Source organism: Typopeltis vanoorti, chromosome 3, assembly GCF_054136105.1.
Source record: "Typopeltis vanoorti isolate ZY-2024b chromosome 3, IOZ_Tvanoo_1.0, whole genome shotgun sequence".
Lineage (NCBI taxonomy): Eukaryota > Metazoa > Arthropoda > Arachnida > Uropygi > Thelyphonidae > Typopeltis > Typopeltis vanoorti.
The window spans coordinates 111425201-111450882 of record NC_143551.1 but is presented as its reverse complement, the minus strand read 5'-3'; the positions used below and the strand labels follow the sequence as shown (position 1 = coordinate 111450882).

Genomic DNA, 25682 nt, shown 5'->3' with positions numbered 1-25682 from the left:
ATTCCTATATTTTGTTTTTCAATCTTTTTCATCACTGTCTAACTGTAAATATTAAATAGATTTGGTGAAAGGATAAAGACCTGTCTAACTCCTTTTTTTGTTTTCACTTCTGAGTTGAGTCTCAGAGTTAAACAGCTGCATTTTTTGTTTGGAGTAAATCATTTTTATGTTTGTGTACATGATCTTCTAAGTCTGATTTTCTAGAATACTGACCAGTTTATTGTATTTTACTTGATCAAAGACTTTCTGAAAGTCTATGAAGCATATGTAGGTCTTCCTTCAAGTAAATGATCCTTTCAAGTGATCTTTTTATTAATATTTTTAGTTTCAGGATAGCATTAATGGTTTCCATCCCTCTTCTGAAACCATTTGTTGTTCACTTAGTTCACCAGTTATGGTGCTTTAAATTTCCTTGTTAACAGTGGTTAAAATGATTTTAGATGCATGAGAGATTAAACTCACAGTTCCATAATCCTCACAATCTTGTGGATTGTTTTTCTTTGGAATTGGTATGCAGAGTGATGTTGTAAAAGATTCCAGTAATTTTATTGTTTTATAGATGTATTGAATGGTGTCCACTAGGTAGGTGTTATTGTAACCCGTCAAAGCTCTCAAGTAGTTCTGCAGGTATGTTGTCACTCAGGGGATTTATTATTAGGTAGCTTCTTGATTATGTGTTGTATTTCATTTCTTGTAGGTAGAGTGGTATCTGTTGTTGCACATAACTTAAGGTATTGTAAATCGTTGATTATGTTCTTATCATCAACATACAGATTTGATAAATATTTTACCCATCTCTCATTTATCTTTTCATTATCAACGATTATGTTTTCATCTTTGTCCTTGATGTTGTTAGACTGTGGAAGTTTTTTCCCACTTGGTTGGATTAAACTAAATTTATTATGTTGTTAGATTGTGTTCTAACACAATCTAACAACATAATACAAAGTTTAGCTTTTCCATTACGTTTTTTCACTTTTAGGAATGCTTCTCTGGTTTTGTTCTTTTCTTGTAACACTTTTATCTCAGTGCATTGGTTATTTATCCATTATTCTTTCAATCTCCTGCATAATTGTTTGGATCTCTTATCCAGTGATTTATATCTTAATCATTCTTTTCCATGCTCTTCTTTCATCAATAAGGTCAATTACTTCTTGCATTACCCATGGTTTTTTTTTCTTTCTTTCTTCATGTTTACTGATGTGGTTATTAGCAGAAACTATGATAGCTATTTGTAGTTTGTTCCATTGAGAAGGTTCACTTTCATTTTGTAACTGTGCAGCCAGTAGTTCTGAAATGTTTTCATTAAATTTTGATTTTACTGTTGCATTGTGTTGCATCTGTAAATCCCATCTATGGGTTTGTTTCCTTTTGATTTTTATTGATTTCAGACTTATTTTCATTAGGAGTAGTCTATGATCAGGTCCACAGTCAGCACTTGGCATGACCTTTGAGTTCCGTATTCCATTGAAGTAACACTTACTAATCACAATATAGTCTAACTGATTTTTGTATCTTCCATCAGGACTTGCCCAGGTGTATCTTGCTGTTGGTTTTTGTTCAAATAGGTGTTAGATATGACGAGATTGTGTTTGTTGCAGAAATCAACTAATTTTTGTCCTCTCTCATTCCGGATTCCAAGTCCATATGGTAATACACGTGTAGATGTTCTCTCTGATCCAACTTTTGCATGAAGTTGCCCATAACACAAATAGCTTGATCTTTCTTGCCACCAGCTTCCTTTATACACCACTCTATTTCATCATACATGTTATCAGCATCTACTTTTTCATTCTGTTCTGTACGAGCATATATCTGAATGATGAGCATATCTCTGGACTTGGCATTCACTAGAATTGCAATTACTCTATCTGATTTTTTAATTACATAAGCGATTTTGTTACTAATTTTCTTCTCCACAATGAATGCTACACCTCTCCTTGATATTTCTCCACCTGAAGTATATAATTTATGTCTTATTATTTGGAAGATCTGATGAATTCTTCCAAAAGGTTTCACTTATTCCCATTATACCAATATTCAGTGTCTCCATTTCTCTCATCACATTAGACAATTTCTTAGGTTTATTCAAACCGCTTACATTCCAAGTAGCAATTTTCAAGCAATCTCTGTGTTGAGCTTCTCTATAGCAGTTGCTGACTGATGATGCCGCAGAGACTGCTACATCACCCTGACACCACCGTTCCAGGTGTATTGAGACCACCCAGGTTTTATTTCTCTTCTGTTGAGACATAATGCTTTACATAGTGGCAGTTTTTACGGAATGGGCCACCAGAACCATCCAACTCCCAATCAGACAGACTGTTAGACTAATAGTGTGTCTAATAATTTAACCTTTGAGATTGCTAGGATAAAGTGATCTCAGAGGTTAAATTATTTTCAACATCCTCTTCAATATCATCTTTAGTGGACAAAAACCTTGTTCACTACTTTGCTGTTGTTGTTGTTATCATTCCATTTCTTCTGCATTTTTGGCACCATTTTAGAGCTCTATTTAATATTAAAATATCACAATAAAAATATATTATAGAGACACTAAATACTCCACGAAAAGCTACTCTAATATACTAAACTATACTGTGCTATACTCTACTCTACTATACTATACTATACTGCAGAAAATGTATTTCTTGCAGAAAGTGACAGTATGAAAAAAAAAACATCGTCCACACTCAATGAATTGCTTAACATAAAATGTAAAACATCCCTGTAAGACTTCATTGCCAACGATTTGGGTCAAGATACAACCACAACAACTAGCAGAATCCTTCAACCAAAACTTTGTAAACAACATTACATTACTCAAGACAGGCATTACTCTCATCATACCTGATACCAAACCAACCTACTACAGTCAGCAGCAAACTATATTCTTTCTCTCTATCTCCAAACCAAAACTGAAAGATGGTCTATCCCAACTAAACCCTAAATCAAGCGCAGGGACAGACATCAGGCTAACAGATCTTATAGAACATTTTGACCAACTACATCTGGTACTTTTGAAACTGATCAATGCAATACTCGATAAGGGTATTACCTCCAGCAAATTAAAAACAGCATTAGTTACAACTCTATGCAAACAAGGTAAACAAAATGACATACAAAACTACAGATCCATTGCCTGTTTACCTATGATCTCAAAAACACTTGAAAAAACAGTATACACTCGACTACAAAATTACTTATAAAAATACAATGTAATCACACAAAAGCAAATACAGAGTCCAAAAAACAAAAAATCATAATAATGTTATTAGAAGATATTACAGACACCATCATATCAAAAAGCTTTTAGATACAAAGCTTTGGATAAAAACAAATTTTGCATACTCATACTCTTAGATATAAAAAAAGCATTCGAGACGCTCAGTCACCAATTATTACTAGACAAATTATACTCTAATGAAATTCATAGAAAACTTCATTCCTGATTCAGGAATTACCTGTCAAACAGAATTTACGTAACAAAAATATGTTCCAGCTATAGTACAAGTATACAAAATGAAAAAAGAGTCTCTCAAGGCAATATTATCACCCACTCTTTTTAACAAATGCATAAATTATATTTACAATCTTTCCATACAGAGCCAGATATAGCAGTATACTGATGACATTGCACTGCATTCATTCACAAAAATATCAACATAGCCCTCTCCCAGCACAAGATCTGAATGAATGAATTAACGAGATATTTTCATAAAAATTCAATCATAATTAACAATAATAATAAACAATACTAAAACCCAAATGTTAATTATTAATAACCTAAGTTCCATATCCAGTACCAATTACACTACACAGTCACACTGTATCATTGTATTATCAATGTCAACAAAAACTTCCTAAAACTAAACCTGTAACACATGCTATATAGCTGGGCCTTCACATTGACAGTCACCTTAAATGGTCCAAATACATTCAATACCTTTAAAAGAAACTTTTGGCAACTAAATTGTACCAAGTAAAGAACATAATACCCATCTACACTAAGAAAATTATTTACCATAGCATCTATCAATCAATACTAAGATACAGCATAGCATTCTATGTGAACACAGTAAACAGTCACCTGTCAAAATTGGATTCATTACACAAAATTACACAAAATGAATCATATCTGGGGTGCTTTGGAGAGCCAATACATATAAAATGCTGACAAATTCTTTAATGGCCTCGCACAAAATTTTAAGCTTATCAGCTATGAGACACCATGTAATTGTATTAAAAACTACTTCAATAATGATTATTGTATATATAAAGACACGCACCACATAACGAGGCCAACCACAATTCACTATATTATAAGGCACGCCAATAACAGATACAGAAGAACTAAGAAAGAGCACTTTATTATTATCATCCTAAGATCACATGGAGTCAGAGACTCATCTAGGAGGCCCTTTGTCACACACACACACACAGCTGATCATATCTTGTCTTAAACACATTCACATTCTCTACAGACACTACACTATCAGGCAAGGCATTTCAATCATTTGCAACTCTTCATACGAAAAACCTCCTTCTCACTCACTTATTCACACCCTCCTTACACAGCTCCAATGGATGACCTCTTGTTCTCCCCAATCTCCCACCATTTTATGAAAAACCTCAACAACATTGATCCTATAACAACCCTCTTACTAACTTATACTTCTCCATCATATCACCCCTCTGATTACTATCCACCAGACTCTGTTAATTGCATCTTTTCAACCTTTCCTCATATTCAGCATTTCAGAGATCAGAAACAACATTAGTCAATTGCTTCTGGACTCTTTCCAACATCTCTTCATCCTTTTGAAAAACTGGAGACCAAATCTGTGCACAGTAGTCCATGTGCAGCCTAATCAAAGCCCTATACAATGGTACAAGAATCTCCTTACTTCTACAAGTCAGTGTCCTCCTCATCATTGCCAGAATTCTTTGTATTCTCCTCACAATTGTGGCAATGTGTCCTCTAAATTTCAGATCCTTACTCACTATCACTCCAAGATCTCTTATTTCCTCCTACAACAATATATCCCTACCAAGAGAAAATTCTACATCTCTTCTTTGTTTCACAGATTTTAAAACCTTACATTTTGTAACATTGAAGTGGCATCCCATCCCAATCCCCTTGTACATTCAGTCATTCTATTCAAGTCTTCTTGTAAGGTCAGAACATCTGCTTTCCTCCTCATAATTCATACCAACTTTGCATCATCTTCAAACAACTTATTATCCCCATCCAAATCTTCCCCAATATCACAAATCTTCCCCATGAACAGACCCAAAAACATGCTGATATCTATCAGACAACCAATCTCCAATCCAATGCACTAGTCTAATATCCAACCCCATCTGCTCTAGTTTGACTATCAACTTATCATGTGGTAATCTATCAAAAGTCTTTGCAAAATCTAAGTACACTACTCTGTATCCATATCTTTTGTCCAATAAAGCCATCACCTTATTGTAATAAGTAAGTAGATTACTAAAACATGATATACCTTTAGCAAATTCATGCTGTCCATCAAAGATGATATAACTTTACAAAGAATTAGGTTGACAACCATTATTGTCAACCTAATTCTGGATCCTGTTCTCACCAGCCTCTCTAGTACTTTATTAACCACAACAATTATAGGCCAATCTGACACACAGATAGGCCTATAATTGGATGCTTGAGTTCTGTCGTCTCCCTTATGAATTGGCACAATCTTGCCTTCCTTCCACTCCTTTGGAACATGACCCAATTCAAGATTCATATTAAACAAATATGTCAGGGCAGATGCCAACTCCATGGCATATTCCTTCAAAATATGCGGTGATATATTATTAAGTACCACAGCCTTATTAATATCAAGTTTGTTCAATTCCCCATGTTCCTCATACTCACTTATAGTCAGTCTCTCCTCCTCCTCCTCATCATCATCAACTGCTCTCAAACTCACCATGATATCACATTCACAAGAATGAAATACCTTTATGAGCTGCTCATTCAATATCTCAAATATATTCTCTGCAGCAGTTGTTCTTATATCATTTTCTCCAATCAATATCATCCTTCCATAATCATTCTTTTTTTTTTTTTACTGGCTACATATCAAAAGAACACCCTAAGAATCTTTTCGACTTCTTTATCTAACTGCTGCTCATACTTCACTTTTGCTACCCTTAACAATCCCGTCACCCTCCTTGCCTGTTCTTTGTGATCCTCATGGAATTAATTATTACCACTCCTCTTATGCTGCCTTCATAATGCCTTTTTCTTCTGTATCACATGCTTAATCTTTTCATTCATCCATTTCACACTTATCATCTTTAAATTTCTGACCATTGGAATACATTTAGACATTGTTTCTACAAGACAGTTTTTGAATAATCCTCAAGCTGCATTGATCTCCTTTCTAGCCAACTCCTCATTCCATGCTACACCTGCAAGCTGTCTCTTGAGCTTCTCATAATCATCCAATCTCATAATCCAACCTTAAGTGTTTCTTGTTCCCAATCAAGTCATTGGTCCCTATTTCCACTAGCATTAGTTTCAGACTCAGCACAAAACTTGCAGGAAATGATTAATACACTGAACATAGAAACAAGATGATAGTTTTTAAAATAAATAGAGGGGGGGGGGAAGTTATGTTCAACAGATACTTAAGAGCAAAAGTAGTAAAACCTGATGATGAGCCAATAGAAATAGTCTCCTTTTATGCTTGAGGCAACTTTTTTGACATTGAAAATGGATTACAGAGCAAAATTAAAAGAAAAATACAATTACTCTGGTATTCATTTAGGAAAAATGAACTACATCTCCAAAAATCACTTATCCATCTGCCTGAAAAGTAAAGCATTCAATCAATACATATTACCAGTACTCACCTGTAGCTCAGAAACTTTTGGCACTAACTAAACAAATGGAAATACAAATACTGGTAATGGAAAGAAGAATGGTGAGCATCATCCTAGAAATAATACTAATGGATAAAAAGAGGAAGGATTGGATCAGATCACAGACAAAAGTCATGGATGCAATAGAAATTGTAAAAGCATCCATAGGGAGATTGGCAGGACATCTGGCTCAAGGAATGGACAATAAATGGACCAGAAAAGTAACAAAATGGATACCAACCAGAAAGAGAAGACAAGGACACCAAAAAAAAAAAAAATGAGCAGATGAAATAGAAAAACTGGTGGGAAAGAGATAGATGGCAGCAGCAGCAGAAGACCAGGAAAATTGGAAGATAATGGGAGAGGCTTTCATTCAGTAGTGGATTGAAAATGGCTGAGAAAGAAGAGAAGAAGATGATGTCTAACATAAGTATATATTTTCAAAGACAAAATAGAACTGAAAATTTGCAGTAAATCAATCACTTTGTTATGAAATGTTATTTTATTATGTGAGGAATATGTTTTGTAATCCATAGGAGTAAAATATTTGAAAGCGTTACAAATCAAAAGATCATACTTACATTAAGAGATTGCAACACAAAATAAAGGAGAAAAGCAATTTGTCTTTTTCAAATAAGGAACGACATATATTGCAGTAAAGACTGTAAGTAAAGTGATCACTAAGATAGCGTAACCGCTTCTCCAAAACTTTTGACTTGTTACTAAAAGAGAAATAAAAGGAATAAATAGAAATCATTAAATAAATGATGTTTTTACAATTTAAGTATTTAATATCTCTAACTATGCATTGCAAATTGTAAACTATGCATTTACAATTTGATCTAAGATTGGAATTACTCCAGTTAATTAACAGAACAAAATCTACAAATAATCAATCACAATTTCCTTTTAAGCTAGTGTTTCAGTTTTAATTATGGCAGTATAGATTTGAATGAACAGATAGCATTTGGGAATAAGATAAATAAATTTCTTGAATTCATCAGAGACAACTGTCTCAGGCAGCATGTAAAGGAAGGCATTCAAGGAATGAGAGTTTTGAATCTGATCATTTCATCAGAGTATGTAATTGTGAGTGGGGTTTCGCATTTTATCCAGTTGGTGAGAGTGATCATGAAGTGATCATTTAGATTGTGGATAGCCATATGCAGACTTCTGTGAGGAAAGGATATATGTGGAAATACAAGGCTGATGATTATGAAAAGCTCAGGAGACAGCTTGGAGCTATAGTATGGAATGAGAAGTTGAGCAGAAAAGAAATAAATGCTGCTTGGGAACTGATAAAGAAATACATAACAGCATCAATGTGTGAATGTATTCCAAAGGTCAAAAGGCTAAATAAGATAGGTGTAAAATGGATGAATGAGGAGATTAAGCATGAAATCTGAAGGAATTTGAAGGCAGTAGAAAATAAATGAAGAATATAAAGAACAAGCCAGGAGAGTGGTTCAGTTAGCACGGAAAAAAAAAGCGCAGTACGAGCAGAAATTGGCAAATCAAGCGAAGAAAAACCTGCGAGTTTTTTTATATATGTGGCAAGTAGAAGGAAGAATGATAATGGTAAGATGATGTTAATGGATGAAAATGGTAGAATGGTAACTGCTGCAGAAGACATTGAGGTATTCAGTGATCAATTTATAAGGATATTTCATCCTTATAAATATCAAGCGAAGAAAAACCTGCGAGTTTTTTTTAGATATGTGGCAAGTAGAAGGAAGAATGATAATGGTAAGATGATGTTAATAGATGAAAATGGTAGAATGGTAACTGCTGCAGAAGACATCGAGGTATTCAGTGATCAATTTATAAGGATATTTCATCCTCATCAGGGTGAAAGCATGAGAAACTTAAGGGTAGAGGACATAGGAGAGAATGGCTTAATTGTGAGTGAGCAGGAGGAATATGAGGAAATAAATAAACTTCATGTCAATAAGGTGATAGACATATCAGTCTTAAGGGAATGTTTCTGGGAATGGGTAGTAGCATTAGCATGTCTGTTTAATAAAAGTCTTACAACAGCAGAGGTTCCAAGGGAGTGAAAAGAAGGTAAAATTATTCCATTGCATAAAGGTGGTTATAAGGCTGTGGCTACAAATTATAGGCCAATCTGTATCTGGAGTTGTGACAAAAGTACTACAGAGATTGGTGAGAACTAGGATACAGAAATGGGTTGATAACAGCAGTATTCTCTGTGGTTGTCAGCATGGGTTTGTTAAATGGGGATCGTGTTTTACTAACTTACTTAATGTACTATAAAAAGGTGACAAATGCATACACAGTGGTATACTCAAACTTCTGAGTTGGATTGGTTATTGGCTTTCTGATACCAGTCTTTTAAGACAGGTATCAGAAAGCTATATATGGGGATGCAGCATCCCAAACAAGAAAGATAAGCAGTGGTGCATTGCAGAAGGTCAGTTTTGGGACCACTGTTGTTTAGTTTGTAGATTAATGATATTGGGATGGGGCTTAACTGATATATGCAGCTGTTTGCAGATGATAATAAATTAGGGAGAGCAATGCAGAGTCAAGCAGATGTTATAGCCTTATCAGGAGGACTTGAATAGATTGTATGAAGAGCAGCTAAGTGAAACTATCAGTTCAATGTTGCAAAGTGTAAGGTTTTGAAATTTGGTAAGCAATGATGTGATACAAAGTATGCACTTGGTGGGGGACACCTTAAAGGAGATGAGAAAATGAGATATCTGGAAGTGATGATAATGATGGCAGTAGTGGAGAAGGAACTGGGTTCACAACTTGTGCAGTGTGGTTCAAGGACCTATGAGGCATGAGTATGAAGAAATCACTTTGGATAATGACAATGATATGGAGGACCATGACATGTAGAAATAAAGAGGTTATGATGCCATCATATAAGGCCTTGATTAGACCTCATATAGATTATCATGCACAGATTTGATCACCAGGTTTTCATAGTAATGAGGATATGTTAGAAAGGGTCCAGTGAAGATTCACAAAGGTGGTCAGTAGTCTTTGGAATGTGGACATATCGAGAGAATATAAATTGCAAAGCCTGGTGAATAGGATGAGGAGGAGGGGGGGGGATATGATTACGATATAAGATAGTAAATGGTTGTCATCAGGTTAACATGAAAGAGACGTTTCATGGAATGGGAGATGGTGTGTGTGTGTGGGGGGGGTAGAACAAGATGCCATCTCTGTAAACTGTATAAGGAGGGTGTGAGAACAAGAGTGAAGAGTGGTTCTTTGCATGGAGAGTGGTTGGTGAGTGGAATGCATTTGCCTAAGTGTGTTGGGAATGTAGACATACTGAATCAGTTTAAGGCATGGTTGAGTGAACTGTGTGTGTGATAGTGTATTCCTCCCATGATGTGACTCTCTTATTCCATGGAGGTCAGATGTTAATAATAATAATAATAATTCAAAATATTGTTTTGTATTTTGATGTAATTTACACAATATTTGAACTGCTGTCTTGTGCCTGATCAAAAGATATGCAGATAAAGCATGGGCAAGACTGGTTATAGATCTAAAAGTTAACTGCTGTGTTTATTTATGAATGCTAAGAGCATTGGAAATAAGGGAGATGAAACCATTTCACTAACTGAATTTTTTTCTTCTTCTTCTTCTTCTTTCTCGTCCATAAGATGGGAGCCTCATCCGTCCTATGCAGAAATACTTTGTTATCTGTCTCTACCTCTGACAATTTCTGTCATCTCTCTCTCTCTCTCTCTCCCTGAAGCTTAATAATCGTGACCTTTTCTTCAAAGACTGCAACCAGGTTCTTTTTGGGCTCTCTCTTGATTATCTTCCTCAAACGATTCTGTTCTAGGCTATTAGTGGTAATCTCTAAGAGTACATTTTCTGGAGATGTCCAAACCATCTTAATTGCTGTTTAAGAATTATATCTGTGATCTCTGTGGTTTAATTCATGTTTGACTTGTACATTTGTTTGCGTCCTGACCAATGAGTCATATTTAGTTTTCTTAAGAATTTAATTTCAAATGCTCTGATTTTCTATATTTCTTTTTGATTGAGTGTTCATGTCTCAGCTCCTGCTTCTGATGATAGCAGGGGAATTATATCCACATAAGATGGAGATGCAAGAGGGGAAACAATGACAATGGTTTTGAGATAGTATGGTGTAAGGTGCGAGGTGTGGTTGTTACAATCCAGAGAATGCTGAGAGTAGTGAAGAAGAAGAAATGTATAAGCAACTTGGGCTAGTGAACAAGAGAAGTGTGATCATTATGTGTAGTTTTAATTATAGTAATTAGATTGAATTGAAGAGATGACATTTGAAAATATGGAAAAAGAATTTCTCAAGTTCTTGAGAGACAACTCTCCTATGCATTATGTAAAGGAGGGTACACAAGGATTGAAAGTGAAGTGTTGCATTTCTCTCCACTTGGTGAGAATGACCACGAAGTAATCACCTTTGTGCTGGTCAGCCATATGAAGACTTCTTTGTGGAACTACAAGCATGGTGATTATGAAAAGCTGAGGATACAGTTTGGAGCTATAACAAGGAATGAAAAGTTAAGCAGGAAGGATATAAATACTGCTTGAGCAGTGACCAAGAGATATTTAATAGTATCAATGTGTGAATGTATTCTGAAGGTCAAAAGTCTAAATAAGGTAGGTGTCAGGTGGATAAGTAAATGGAATTAACATGAAATCTGGAAGAGGGTACTGTGGAGGCAGCACAAGATGAATTATGGAAATCATCAGTTGCATGAAGAGTATTAAGAGCAGGCCAGGAGAGTGACTCAGGTGGTAAGGTGGAGAGTGACTCAGTTGTTACTCAGAAATTAGCAAATCAAAACAAGAAAAATCTTTGAGTTTTTACAATATGTGGCAAGTAAAGGGAAGAATGATTATTACCATAATCATTCTTTCTTTAAAATAATCTTAATAAAAAAATGGTAGATTGGTTACTAATGAAAAGGACATAGTCGAGCTATTCAGTGAGCAATTCACCCTAATCAGTGTGAAATCATGAGAGGCTCAAATGTAGAGAAAATAGTAGAGATGGCTTACTGGGACTGGTAACAGGACCTGATGATATGTTACCATGTGTCTTAAGGGAATGTTCTAGGAAGTTGGCATCAGCTTTGGCATACTGATTTAGCAAGAGTCTTGCAAAAGCACAATCACAAAGGAATGAAGGAAGGAAGGTAAAATTATTCCACTTCATAAAGGTGGTGATAAGGCAGTGGCTACAAATTATAGGCCAATCAGTATTGTACAAGGGAGATGCATATACTGTGGTATACTGATATTTTATTATTATTATTAACATCTGACCTACATGGAGTCAGAGACTCATCGTGGGAGGTACACACTATTGCACAAAATGCTCATCCAACCATGCTTTAAACTGATTCAATGTATCTACATTCACAACACACTCAGGCAATGCATTCCACTCACCAACCATTCTCCATGCAAAGGACTCGTTTCTTATTCCTCTGCTCACACTCTCCTTATAGTTAGCCCCCCACCCTCTCCTATTCTCTGAAAAATCTCTTCCATGTCAACCTGATAACAACCCCTGACTAGCTTATATGTCTCAATCATATCCCCCCCCCCCCTTCTCCTATTCCAATTTTGCACAAGCTTTTGATAGATTACCACATCACAAGTTAGTAACTAAATTGAAATGGATTGAGAGTAGATACTGGATTAGGAAGTTCGATAGATAACTGGATATATACTACTATATGTAATTAAGGTGTTGGAGAGATCAGTGAAGAACTAGGATACATATAGAATTTGGTTGATAACATCAGTATTCTCTATGATTATTGTAGAGAATACTATGTTCATGGTAAACAAATTCCTGCAGTGCATTACTAATGACTTTCCACTCTTGAGATACTGAACCCCCTATATTCATCTTGCTTGATACTTAACTGGCAGCCAGTTATCTATCCAACTTCCTATTCTAGTATCTATTCCCATCCATTTCAATTTAGTTACTAACTTGTGATGTGGTAATCTATCAAACGTTTGTGCAAAATATAAGTATACCACTGTGTATGCATCTCCCTTGTCCAGTACATTCATCACCTTGTTATAGTAAAGAAGTAAGTTGGTAAAACTACATTTTCCTTTAACAAAACCATGATGATAATCATTATTCTTTATGATTTTATATCTTTCATATTCTCTATGAAAGAATAAAACAACTCTCATTTGTAAAGAGTACATTAGTCCATTGGTGTTTTGTCTAATTTTGATGGATATAACACCACTGAAAACGTGCTCTACGATGAGCTGTGGATAAAGAGATGCAGACTACAGGCCTTTGAGCATAAATGCCTACTTGTTGCAGACGTTTTGCCACAGTTTGTTGAGATACCCACGTACCTGTGCTTGAATGGAGCAGCCGTGATGTGTCGATTACGTTTTGATGTTATAAACAAAAATCTGTCTTCATGCTACACGATAGAGTGAAGGCAACCTCTTAGCAAAAGTCTGGAACACATTCCATTGGTTTGAAACACTGCCCAGAGCCTGGATACAATGCTATGTGAGATTCAAACTCTCTGGCAATATCAGTAATTGTACAACCATCTTTAAGCTTTCCAATAATTCTTCCCCATGTGAAATCGTTTGAATTCATCAGTTGATTCATCTGAATTTGCAGTTGTAACCTTCAGAAATAGTGTTCATCCTTTGGTTTTGGATACCAGTGTAGTTGGTGGGATAGAATGTGCAGGGTATAGTGTGTTCAGGGAGGATAGAGGGTAAAAATGAGGAGTATTATTGATTGTAGCTGATGAACTGAAACTAAAGAGAGTAGAAGTTCAACTGCAGACCAGTGAAAACAGTACATTTGAGACCATATGGTGAACTGAGTAGTCAGCAGAACAAAATATACAGTCGGATGCTTCTATAAACTAGGGAATGTAAAGGATAATGGGGGATAGTATGCATAGGCAAACAACCTCAATGAGTGGAGAATAGGTAATTGTTATGGGGGACTTCAACTGTGGAAACATAGACTGGAAGGAGGAGAGGATGCATGAAGAAGGAAATTTCATTTATGCAGTTACTAAGGAATAATTACCTGAAGCAGCATGTGAAGAAGTACAAATGGTGGTCTGAAAAGTTCTCAGCCTCGACTATAGATGGCAACACTATCAGCAAGTTTTTTTTTTTTACAAAGTTGGTACATCTGTCATAAGCATCAATGTGAAATTGCAAGTCATTCTAGTAAGTAGTTTGTTTTATACAGCTGTCTGAAGCAAAAGTGTTGTCTGTATCCCTTTAAATAAATAAAATTGAGTATCATGTGGTTATAAAATTCTTTGTAAAAGAAGGTTTAATGCCAAAAGAAATTCATTTGAAGTTCATAAAAGTTTATGGGCACTCTTCTCCTTTGTTTCTGACAATTAAGAAATGGTCTGCTGAGTTTAAATGTGGCTGTACCAGCCTTGAAGATAATCCATGTGAAGGACGTCCAAAAAAGTGTAACAACACCAGAAATCATTGATCAAGTGCAACTATGGTTGGATGACTGGTGAGTCAAAGTGCATGAAATTGCTGAGACTATAGGCATTTCAAAAGAGCGTGTAGAATATATTTTGCATGAAGAATTGCATATGAAAAAGCTTAGCGCAAAATGGGTGCTGCGCTTGCTCACAGCAGATCAAAAACGCACTCGCATGAAAATCTCTGAACAGTGCTTGGAGTGTTTTAATAAGAATAAACTGATTTTGTATGTCAATTTATTACTATGGATGAGACTTGGATTCACCATAACACACCAGAATCCAAACAGCATTGAAACAGTGGACAGAAGTCGGTTGTTCAGCACCAAAGAAGACAAAGTCGGTTCCACCGAATATCCACCCTATTCCCCAGATTTGGCTCCCTCTGATTTCTATCTCTTCCCAAAACTAAAATTCTTCCTTGCTGGTCAGCATTTTTCTTTGAATCAAGAGGTGATTGCAACTATAGAGGGGTATTTTGCAGATCTTACTGAGAACCACTATGGGGACAGGATAATGGTGCTGGAATAAATGTGTTAGTCTGAAGGGAGATTATGTTGAAAAATAAAAATAATTTTTAAATTATAAATTCGTTTTTTCATTGTTAGGCCGAGAACTTTTCAGACTACCCTTGTACTAAGGTTTTGAATGCTAGATCTACTAACTGCATCCAAGAATTTGTCCATAACCAATATGATCACACTGCCACCAATTGGTGAGAATGTGAAATCATTGAGAATGATTATATGGTCTTGACTTCAGAGGTGGATAAATGTGTGAAATTTTCAGTAAAGATGGGATATATGTGGAATTATATGGCTGGTAAGTATGAAAAGCTTAGGATATTGCTTGAAAACTGCAAGGATTGGATGTTGATAGTGCATGGGAAGTGGTAAAGGAGTGTGTGAGGAAAGTAGACTGTAGACTGCATACACAGTGTCAGAGAGAATAAATCAAGTGTGAAATAAATAGATGAATACCATCAGTTGGAGTTACAAAAAATGAAAAATCTGTGAAGGGAATTAAACAGAGGTGTGTCAGATGTTGGTTGGCTTAGATGTGAATAAGGCTGTTGGAATCGATGACATATCACCATATATTCTTAGGGAATGTGCACCACATTTGGCTATGCCCTTGACCTGGTTATTTAATAAAAGTCTTGCAGCGGGTAGGGTTCCCAAGGAATGGAAAGAGGGCAAAATAGTACCACTCCACAACCATGGTTCTAAGACAGTAGTTTCCAACTATAGGCCAGTCTGTATAACTGAGGTTGTGGTCATAGCATTCTTTATGATGGTCAGCATGGATTTGTAAAGGGTTGGTCCTGTTTAGTAATTTACTTGCATTTTATGATAAGGTGACAAGTGTGTTAGATAAGGGAGAATCATATATAGTAATATTCTTAGACTTAGCAAAAGCATTTGCAAAGTCTAAGAATATACTAGAGTAGTTCTAGTATATAGATTACATGGATCAGAGATTGGCTCTCTGAACAATATCAGCAGGTTGTGTATGATGGAGCAGTGTCTCAAAAAAGGAGGGTAACCAGTGGCATTCCCTAAGGTTCTGTTTTGGGCTCCTACTGTTTAACTTATAATCCCCATCAGTCCAAATGATATATATCATGTGGACTGATGGGGATTTTCATTTGTTTGCTGATGATGCAAATATGGGAAGAATTATAAGTAGCACTGTGGATATTAATTCCCTTCAGGAAGATTTGAATAGACTTTTTACTTGGACAAAGGAGTGGGATTGTAGTTTTAATATCAGTAAATGCAAGGTGTTGCATTTTGGAGTGCAGAAATATAAGGCTGTGTACTATATCGATGGTTCCATACTGCAGGAAGTGGATGAGAGTAGAGATTTGGGAATGATGGTTGACAGTAGACTCAAGTTTAGAGCGCATAATGGTAATATTGCAAAGGCTGCACATTGTACTGCTGCTATGATAAGAAGTACTCTAACATGCAAGGAATAAGGAAGTGGTTGTACCACTGTATAAGGAACTGGTCAGGCCACACTTGGACTATTGTACTCAGATCTGGTCACCTGGTTTTCAGTGTGATTTTTGAGACAGAGTCCAGAGGTGAGTGACTAAGACAATATCGGGACTTTGTAATGCTGGCTATGGAGACAGGTTGAAGAAGTGCGGATTGCAGAGTTTGGTGGATAAGAGGAAGATAGGTGATATGATAGAAACATTTAAGTTAGTGAGAGGATTTTATCAGATTAATTCAGAAGGGATTATAAAAAGAGTAGAAGGCAAGAGGGGAAGAACCAGAGGTCATCCCTGGAAGTTATGTAAAAGTGTGGGAAAGAGGGGTGTGAGGAGTAGATTTTTTACATGGAGAATTGTCAGTGAATGGAAGGAATTATCAGAATGTGTTATTAATGCAAGGAGCGTTAAGGATTTTAAGAGTTTATATGATAAATATGTTGTCAGCTGAATAAACCTGCCACGATGAGTCTGCTGACTCCACAGAGGGTGTAATAATAATAATAATAATAATAATAATACATGGATAAGAATTTAGGGAAACACAACACGCACACGTGTTAAAATAATTACTTTACTTAATATTAGGAAAGTAACATTTGATGTTTCGACCTCTGTATTGAGGTCATCATCAGAAAAATACATGTATAAGAAACAAGCTATGTGCTATTGCACTTTACAAAGGTAAAATGAATCTAATCTGTTTATTAATCTTTTATCTAACGTGACTTCTAGTGGGAAAAAATATTATTAAAAAAATTATAAAAAATAAAATAAAATAAAGTTTAAAAAAAAAGTAAATATAAAAATAAATTAAAAACAGAAGTATGTTAAACATTTCTAAAATCCTCTCATATTGAGATTTCCTTTTGGGCTTGTTCGGGTTGCAGATGGGTCCTCCACATTATTGGAATGATTAGTCTGTCATTTTTGTTCAGGTTTGGATTGTTTTAGCATTTTACAGGCTTCTTTAAATTTTCTCTCAAACCAGGTTTTGGTGCAATGTTTTGGTGCAATGTAGAGACTTGGTACCTTTCCAGTCAATTCTATGGTATGTTTGGAGTGCATAGTCTGATAGGCCTGTTTTTCCATAATGGAGATATTTTGCATTCTTTGAGCATTCTTCTGATGTTTCTCTGATGAAAGGCCAGAAGACAATGAGCTTGATAAGATGAAGGATACTTTGCTTTGGTCATCAATGCAGAACTTGAAGGAGAAGAATAATGCTAGATCTTTAGATATGAGAAGTGGAAACATGGATGAGTAGAAATTAGGCCAAATATCTTAGAAAGGGATCAAATAGCCTGCCTGCCATTTGAGCAACTGTAAGTTTTGTACACTTGTGCTGATTAAAGTTGAATTTGGATTTGATGATGGCCTTTTTGAGTTGATGCATGGTTCTCTGTATGCTGAGTGTAAAGTGGATATGGACATCCTGAATCTAGTGGACTAGGATTCAGAATGGAATGGAAGATGAAAGATTTAATTTCAGTAAGAATTATGTTAGTTATTGCAACTGGAGTAGGTGTTTTAATCAGAGCAGTAGAAACAAGAATCAGCCAATGAAAGAAGGAGATCATCCAAGTTGGAATTATTGCAATGCCAATGGATATTGGCATTACAATAATTCCAACTTACAAGGGGAATAACATCCACAGTACATCTGGAATGTAAACTGTTACAAGTTTGATTCCAGTTTCTGACTAAAGTAACTATTTTCTAAGCCTTTCTTGAGCTGGTTCTCTGAGCTAGTCGATCTTTGGGATGCAATGGAATCTGAAAAACTAAGTAGTCCCACCATTACAGACAAAAGTACAAGTATTAGGGATAAAGGCCACAAGATGGCAGCAGTTGTCTAGCACACGCTCTCTTTCTCTCTCTCTCACACTCCTTCCAAAAAAGGCTTCATTCATTGACAGCATGGACTCATTAATAGTGAAGGTTTGAAGGATGGACTGGCTAATTACTTGTTTTCAAAAAGTTAAGGCTAAAGGAACTCTATCTACTTATTCCCTTTGGGAAATAAAAGACATTACATATAGGATTTATTCCTGCCACACTCCTGATCTCTTAATAACTGGTTAAGAAGAGATCAGGAGTGTGGCAGGAATTATCAAGAATTCTGAAGATAGAAACTATTTATGCAAGATCATGTTGACAGCAAATATCTGGTCATCTCATCCAGCTTTACCAGTGGAAATTAAGTGAGATAGATAGATAGATTGATCTAGTGTGAGATAATAATAATAATAATGATAATTAATACTTAAGGAATTGACAGCGTACACTAGCAATATAAATTAAATCAACTTTAATATATATACTTTCGGATATTTCGCCAACATCACATTGCCATCTTCATGGGAACTTAAGATAAAGACACATGCACGCAAGTACTACATAACAGCAAATGAGAAAGGAAGTGAGAAAGCTACTGTTTTCCTAAAGTCCTGATGGTGCTCCCTGCAGGCTATATTAGGTGTTCTTGGCTTTTGGGCTGAAGTTCTTTTGATGTATGTTTCGCAAATTTGGAGCAGTCTCATGCATTCAAATTTGTTGAGATTTGATGTTGAAAGTTTATTTTTCACTTGGTTAGAGTATAATAAAATTAGTTTAATCCTTTATCCAAGCGTGAGCAAACAAAGTTTGCGCCTGAAAGTATCTTCAGGACTGGGGTAAGGTGGTACAACACCAGAACAACTCGTTGCAAAGGTGAAGCAAGCTACTAACACTCCTATCTCAGTATCTCCTATAATGCAAAACACATCTCCTTGCGGCTATGTCTAATGTTATGCATTAAGGGAAGGGCCACTACCCAGACTAGTTTCGCCCTTTATTGAGGTCTCTTCAGTGGGAGCCAGGCCCAAGTGGAGACAAGTGGAGATACCAGGCAGAAGCATTAGCAGGTCATCTCTACCTACAGGAGTTGCCAAATGGTGTGCCACCATTTTTTTAATAAATTACTCTGGATTTAGAGAAAGATGTTGAAAGTTTATTTTTCACTTGGTTAGAGTATAATAAAATTAGTTTAATCCTTTATCCAAGTGTGAGCAAACAAAGTTTGGCAACTCCTATAGGTAGAGATGACCTGCTAATGCTTCTGCCTGGTATCGCCACTTGGGCCTGGCTCCCACTGAAGAGACCTCAATAAAGGTCGAAACTAGTCTGAGTAGTGGCCCTTCCCTTAATGCATAACATTAGACATATCCGCAAGGAGATGTGTTTTGCATTATAGGAGATACTGAGATAGGAGTTTTGGTAGCTTGCTCCACTTTGCAACAAGTTGTCCTGGTGTTGTACCACCTTACCCCAGTCCTGAAGATACTTTCAGGTGCAAACTTTGTTTGCTCACATTTGGATAAAGGGTTAAACTAATTTTATTATACTCTAACCAAGTGAAAAATAAACTTTCAACATCTTTCTCTAAATCCAGAGTAATTTATTAAAAAAGGGTGGCACACCATTTGGCAACTCCTATAGGTAGAGATGACCTGCTAAAGCTTCTGCCTGATATCTCCATTTGAGCCTGGCTCCCACTGAATAGACCTCAATAAAGGTCGAAACTAGTGGGGGCTATTATGAGTTCGCTCTCTTAAGGTTTTTGCCTTAAGGGAGCAATATGAGTCTCCAGGGAAAGTGTTCTCAGGCACGGCCCACTGAGGGGTTTTGTGTCGGTGAATGCTTTTCTTTGGAATTTGAGCGGTTCTGCTCGGTGGTGGCGTGTGGGTGGAAGGCCATCACTGAGTGGAGCCAACGCTGAGATGGACGGTTTTTCGCCCACGATTGAGTGGCCTAGGGATCATCCGAATTTTTAGAGACGGCTTTACTTATTCATAAGGTTGAAACTAGTCTGGGTAGTGGCCCTTCCCTTATGCATAACATTAGACATATCCACAAGGAGATGTGTTTTGCATTATAGGAGATACTGAGATAGGAGTGTTGGTATCTTGCTCCACCTTTGCAACGAGATGCCCTGGTGTTGTACCACCTTACCCCAGTCCTGAAGATGCTTTCAGGTGCAAACTTTGTTTGCTCACACTTGGATAAAGGATTAAACTAATTTTATTATATTGTTGAGATTTGGCATGTTCCTAAGGGTTGAGGCTGATTCCATGAATAGTCTTTCATATTTGAAAAATTTAAGCATCGTTTCTGTTCACAAAAAGCTCTCCGTATCTATAACCGAGTGAGCCAGGCTTTACTTCGGGAGGAAATTAACGCTACACACGGTTCCCTAGCCGACGTAAACAGAGCTATTTTAGTGCTAGAGATAGAGCTTTCAAATATGCTAAATCATGAACTTTGGTCATGACGTCTCGTGCACTGTGGCAAATAAAGAATTAGAAAGAATACGGAATCTACATATCAACAAGTTTGATAAATTAAAAAAGAACTCGACGTCCAAACTAAAACTACAAACCAACACTGTAGTTAACCTTTCTTCAGTTATCTTGAAGCCTGAAGCACTCAATGCTCTGTCACAGGGTAACGACTTCGCCATTGCTCCTAGGAAATTACCAGCCGAGGAATTAATGATCCAAATTGAATGCGGAATTCGCCACCTTCCAAACCACATCGCCAACGATATCAGATTGGATGTAGCTTGTGTTCTCACAAAAGCAAAACCACCAAAAACCAACATATCCATTAATGAATACAAGTCTCTATAGGAAAGGAAGAAAAACAAAGAAATAGTTATCACCAAAGCGGATAAGGGGAACGCCACTGTGGTACTCAATCATACTGACTACACGGGCAAGCCTTTAGCTTACCCGTGTAGTCAGTTTACTTTACTATTAGATTCTATTACTATTTATCCTTTACCATTAGATCGAGCTACTTACCTCCCCATTGAATACAATCCCACCAACTCACAAATTAGAAAACTCCATAGGCTACTTAAGAAGGTCACTTCTTGGCCTGTGGGGATTACTAACAGACTAAAACCATATAGCTCTAGACCCCCTGCATATATGGGCTCCCGAAAATACATAAAGAAAAATGTCCCATGGTGGATGGCATAGATTCCCCCCCCCCCACACACACACACATACAAACTATCTAAATATTTAGCCAAAGCACTCTCACATTATACTGGCAACACACCATCACACATAAAAAAACTCAGCCCACTTCAAAGCCAGTATAGAAAAACCTTACACTCCAACATAATGACATAACGGTCAGTTTTGACGTCTCCTCCTTATTCATAAATGTCCGCCTCAAAGAAACCTTAGAGCTAATCCAAGCTAAATTTTCTCCCAATATCTCAGGCCTATTTCAGTTCCCAATGAACTCAAACTATTTCATTTGGCAGGAAAAATTCTACAAACAGATAGAGGGGACAGCCATTGGTTCACCACTTTCCCAACCCTTGGCCAACTTCTTTTGGAGACTTCCGAAGAGAAAGCCTTAAACTCTGCCCCACAAAAACCTACCATATGACTTCGCTACGTTCATGATGTATTCGCTATTTGGCCACATGGCCCAGATACACTCCTCTCCTTCCTAACAAACTTAAACAACCAACACCCTAGAATCAAGTTCACCCTGGAAAAAGAGGAAAACGATAGCCTCCCCTTTCTAGACACACTGGTCACCTGCCAACCTGATGGTACCTTGGTTTTCTCAGTTTTTAGAAAACCCACCCATACAGGCAGATACATTCACCAATAATCCCCCCCCCCCCCTCACAACAATATGGAGTTATTAAAACACTATTCAACAGGGCTAAACTAATCTGTTCAAATGACCAAGCCCTAACCACTGAACTAAATCACATCCTTAACACTTTCTCAGCCAATGGCTACCTCCCCCCCCCCCCAAAAAAAAAAAATCCAAAAAATACTAAAACCAGATATCCACAACCCACCTCTCCCAATTCACAAAAAAAGATTACTCTAAATCCATCACCATTCCCTACAATCGAGGCACCTCGGAAAAAATCAACAAAATCCTAAAAATACATGACTTGACCACTTGTTACAGACCATATAGAATATTGGCATCCTTTATCAGCTCCAATAAAGACCAACCACTTCCCCTAGACCTACCTGGTGTATACCAGGTCCCTTGCAGCTGTAAATTGTCCTACTTTGGCAGGACAGCAAATATCAGAATCTCAGAACAGGACTACATCCAATTTCACCAGTACAGCCACTCTGGGCTTGGAGACCATGCTCTGGATACTTGCCACAGAATAAGGTGGAAGAAAGCCACAGTAATACACTGTAGCAAGTTCAAATATGAAAGACTTTTCATGGAATCGGCCTCAGCCCTTAGGAACATGCCAAACCTCAACAAATTTGGATGCATGAGACTGACCCAAATTTGGGAAATATACATCAGAAGAACTTCAGCCCAAAGGCCAAGAACACCTAATATAGCCTACCAGGGGGAACCATCAGGACTTTAGGAAAACGGTAGCTTTCTAGCTTCGTTTCTCATTTGCTGTTATGTAGTACTTGCGTGTACGTGTCTTTATCTTAAGTTCCCATGAAGATGGCAACGTGACATTGCTGAAATATCTGAGAGTATATATTAAAGTTGATTTAATTTATATTTCTAGTGTACGCTATCAATTCCTTAAGTATTTATTTATCATGTTTTACCAGCATATAAGCCTTTCTACAAGGATCTAGTGTGAGATACATACAATGAGAAACATATGGTCAGCTGCTGGTGTAGGATAGCAGCATTATCAAATTATCAAATAAACTCAATGAGTACAATATAATTATTATGGAAGTCATCTACTATGGGTAGGTACGTATAGAAAGACTTAAGTGTCATTGATCATAATAATGTTTTACAGTATAAAAACACAAAGAGAGGAAAAATTATATTTATTAAACTCACTAATATATCACTGGTTTTCTAACTAGCATCATCAGAACACAATTATAAGTGTGATAGGCCCATAGCACTAAACTATGTAATTGAGGAGAACAATTTAAACTGTAACAGAACTAATATCCTTACATGATGCCTTCTATGGGTCAGATAAATAAAAATTAATTTAGAGAATTCAAAGTATTAGGTCTTAAAATGAGTTTCCCAGATCTTTGGTAACTTAATGTAATTATCCCATATGTTAAGGGTACATCAGAAAAAATAGCCAAAGTTCTCTGCAAATATGGAGATGAGTATTGATAGACAAACTTTGTGTTTCCTAGGAAGGACCTCCCGCGATGAGTCTTTTCTCTCCATGGAGGCTTGAATAATAATAACAATAATATGATCTCTATGCTACTTTCAAACCCTTCATTCAGCCAGCTACTTTTGTATATTCTTCTAAAGATTGACTGCATCCTTTTGAACAGCCCCAGCGCTAGGGTCTTTGCTGCCCGCATGCAATGTCTATCTAAGCACCCCTGTAATGATCCAGGTGTGTGTGTGTGTGGTTCTTTTATGATAATAAAAGTTTAAATTATTTGAAATTTCTTAAATAAATTTTGACAGAACAGCCACATGTTGGTTCGCTAAATGTAACGAACTAGGGGTGTTGACTAAGCAGGATAATCATTAAAAGCCCGAATATTCAAAAAATTCTCAAAAGTTATTCTCAAAAGTTAAAGCAAATTTTGATAAAGCCACTTCACTTTAATCGTTGAATATAATGATACCGGGATTATAGCCTTCTCACCAACCCGAATCGCTAACAAAATTAAAATGAATTTTAATTAAAGTTAAAATTTATTTGAAATAAAGTTTAAAAAATTCTTGCATTTTACTAAATTCTTAGTAAGTTGTAAAAAATTTTTAATAATTTTTATAAGTGGAACTATCTTTTAGGAAAATAAAAGAAACTCAAGATAGATGAGAAAATAGGAAAAGAATTCAGAAATAATAATTAGAATATTTTATTAATATTAATATAAGTATTCAAAAAATAAAATCTTTACAGAATAACAGAAAATAAATTAAATTACATAAATATACTTGAAATTTTTAAAAATTTAAAAATTAACTTCCGTGCCAGTTTTAAATTCTTGTTCTTCATCAACCTCTTCACTAAGTTCTTTTGCCGTTTTTAGAACTTCTTTAAAATTTGTATCTGATTGATACTCTTGTAAGAATATTTTTAAGTTTTCGATAGATTCTAAAGCAAGTGTAATGTTCATATTTTTGTCTTGAAGCAATTTACTCACAGGGTTTATTCTGTTAAGCAAATCATGACAAATTATAAGAGAACAAATAAATTTGTAGTCCTTCATTTTAGCACATGATGTTTGTGCTTCATGCTGAGTTTCTTTATTAAAATTTTCATTATTTAAAATTTCAAAAAGTGCATCGTAAATTTCTCCTAACTGATATCATAGAGGGCGGATTGCATTAATTTTACTTTCCCATCGTGTTTCTGATGGCTGTTTCAATGTTAATTTTTTACGAACTTGAAAAGGATTACCCAACGTTTGTAAGAGAATGAAAAGAAATTGTATATTTCTTGAATAATTACAAAGAAACTAATTGTATCTGCATTCACTTTGGCTGCATCATTAACACGTTCGCTGCCACGCTACTTTGGCATGGTCTGTTCCCCTACGCCGAGCAGTTTTACTTCTTCAAGGTCAGTACGATAATCTTGTAACCGGAGGTAAACGTCCTACGAGTATACTCGTAGTTGGCTTGTACAGAGCATATACGGTCTATGAGAATACACAGTTAGCCCCACAAGCCAAGCATTTTCACTTCTTCAAGGTCAATACAATAATCTCGTTCCCGGTGTTAAGCGTCATACGAGTATACTCGTAGCTGGCTTGTGAAGCAGGTTTACTCACTACGAGTATACTCGTAGTTGGCAGCGAACGTGTTAATGATTAAATTTACAGTATGAGCAGCACATGGCACGTAAAAAGCTCGAGGATTTTTGTTTAAAAGCAAATTTTGGAGCCCATATTTTTTCCCTTTCACATGTGCCCCATTGTCATTCCCTTGACCTCACATGTCTTCAATGGGAATGTTCCATTTTTCCAGTTGTTCCATTATTGTTGCACATAAACCACGCCCTGTGGAATCTGCTATATCTGCAAAACCTAAAAGGTTTTCCATGATCTTGACAATTCCATTGTCACAGGAAATTAAGTGAATAATAATGGTCATTTGTTCTGTTTTACTTACATCAGGTGTGCAGTCTAAAATTATGGAATAATATTTAGATTTTCGAATTGATAATAAAATTGTATCCTTGATTGCATTACTTAAAGTTTCCAATATTTCATTTTAACTGTCTTTACTCAAATAGTGTACTCTATTGTTTCTTTGTAGGGCCCTTTCAACATGATTTTCCA

At 36.2% G+C, this 25682-nt stretch overlaps 1 protein-coding gene across 1 annotated transcript in view; it reads right to left on the bottom strand.

Moving 5' to 3' along the window:
* The window catches only part of LOC150108468 (dynein axonemal heavy chain 7-like), a 990001-nt gene that overhangs the window by 307430 nt on the left and 656889 nt on the right, over window positions 1-25682 (bottom strand). Inside the window, exon 31 of the mRNA XM_090390473.1 lies at window positions 7476-7616. Within this exon, the coding sequence (XP_090246599.1) occupies window positions 7476-7616 (141 nt within the window). The remainder of the gene's footprint in view (window positions 1-7475; window positions 7617-25682) is intronic.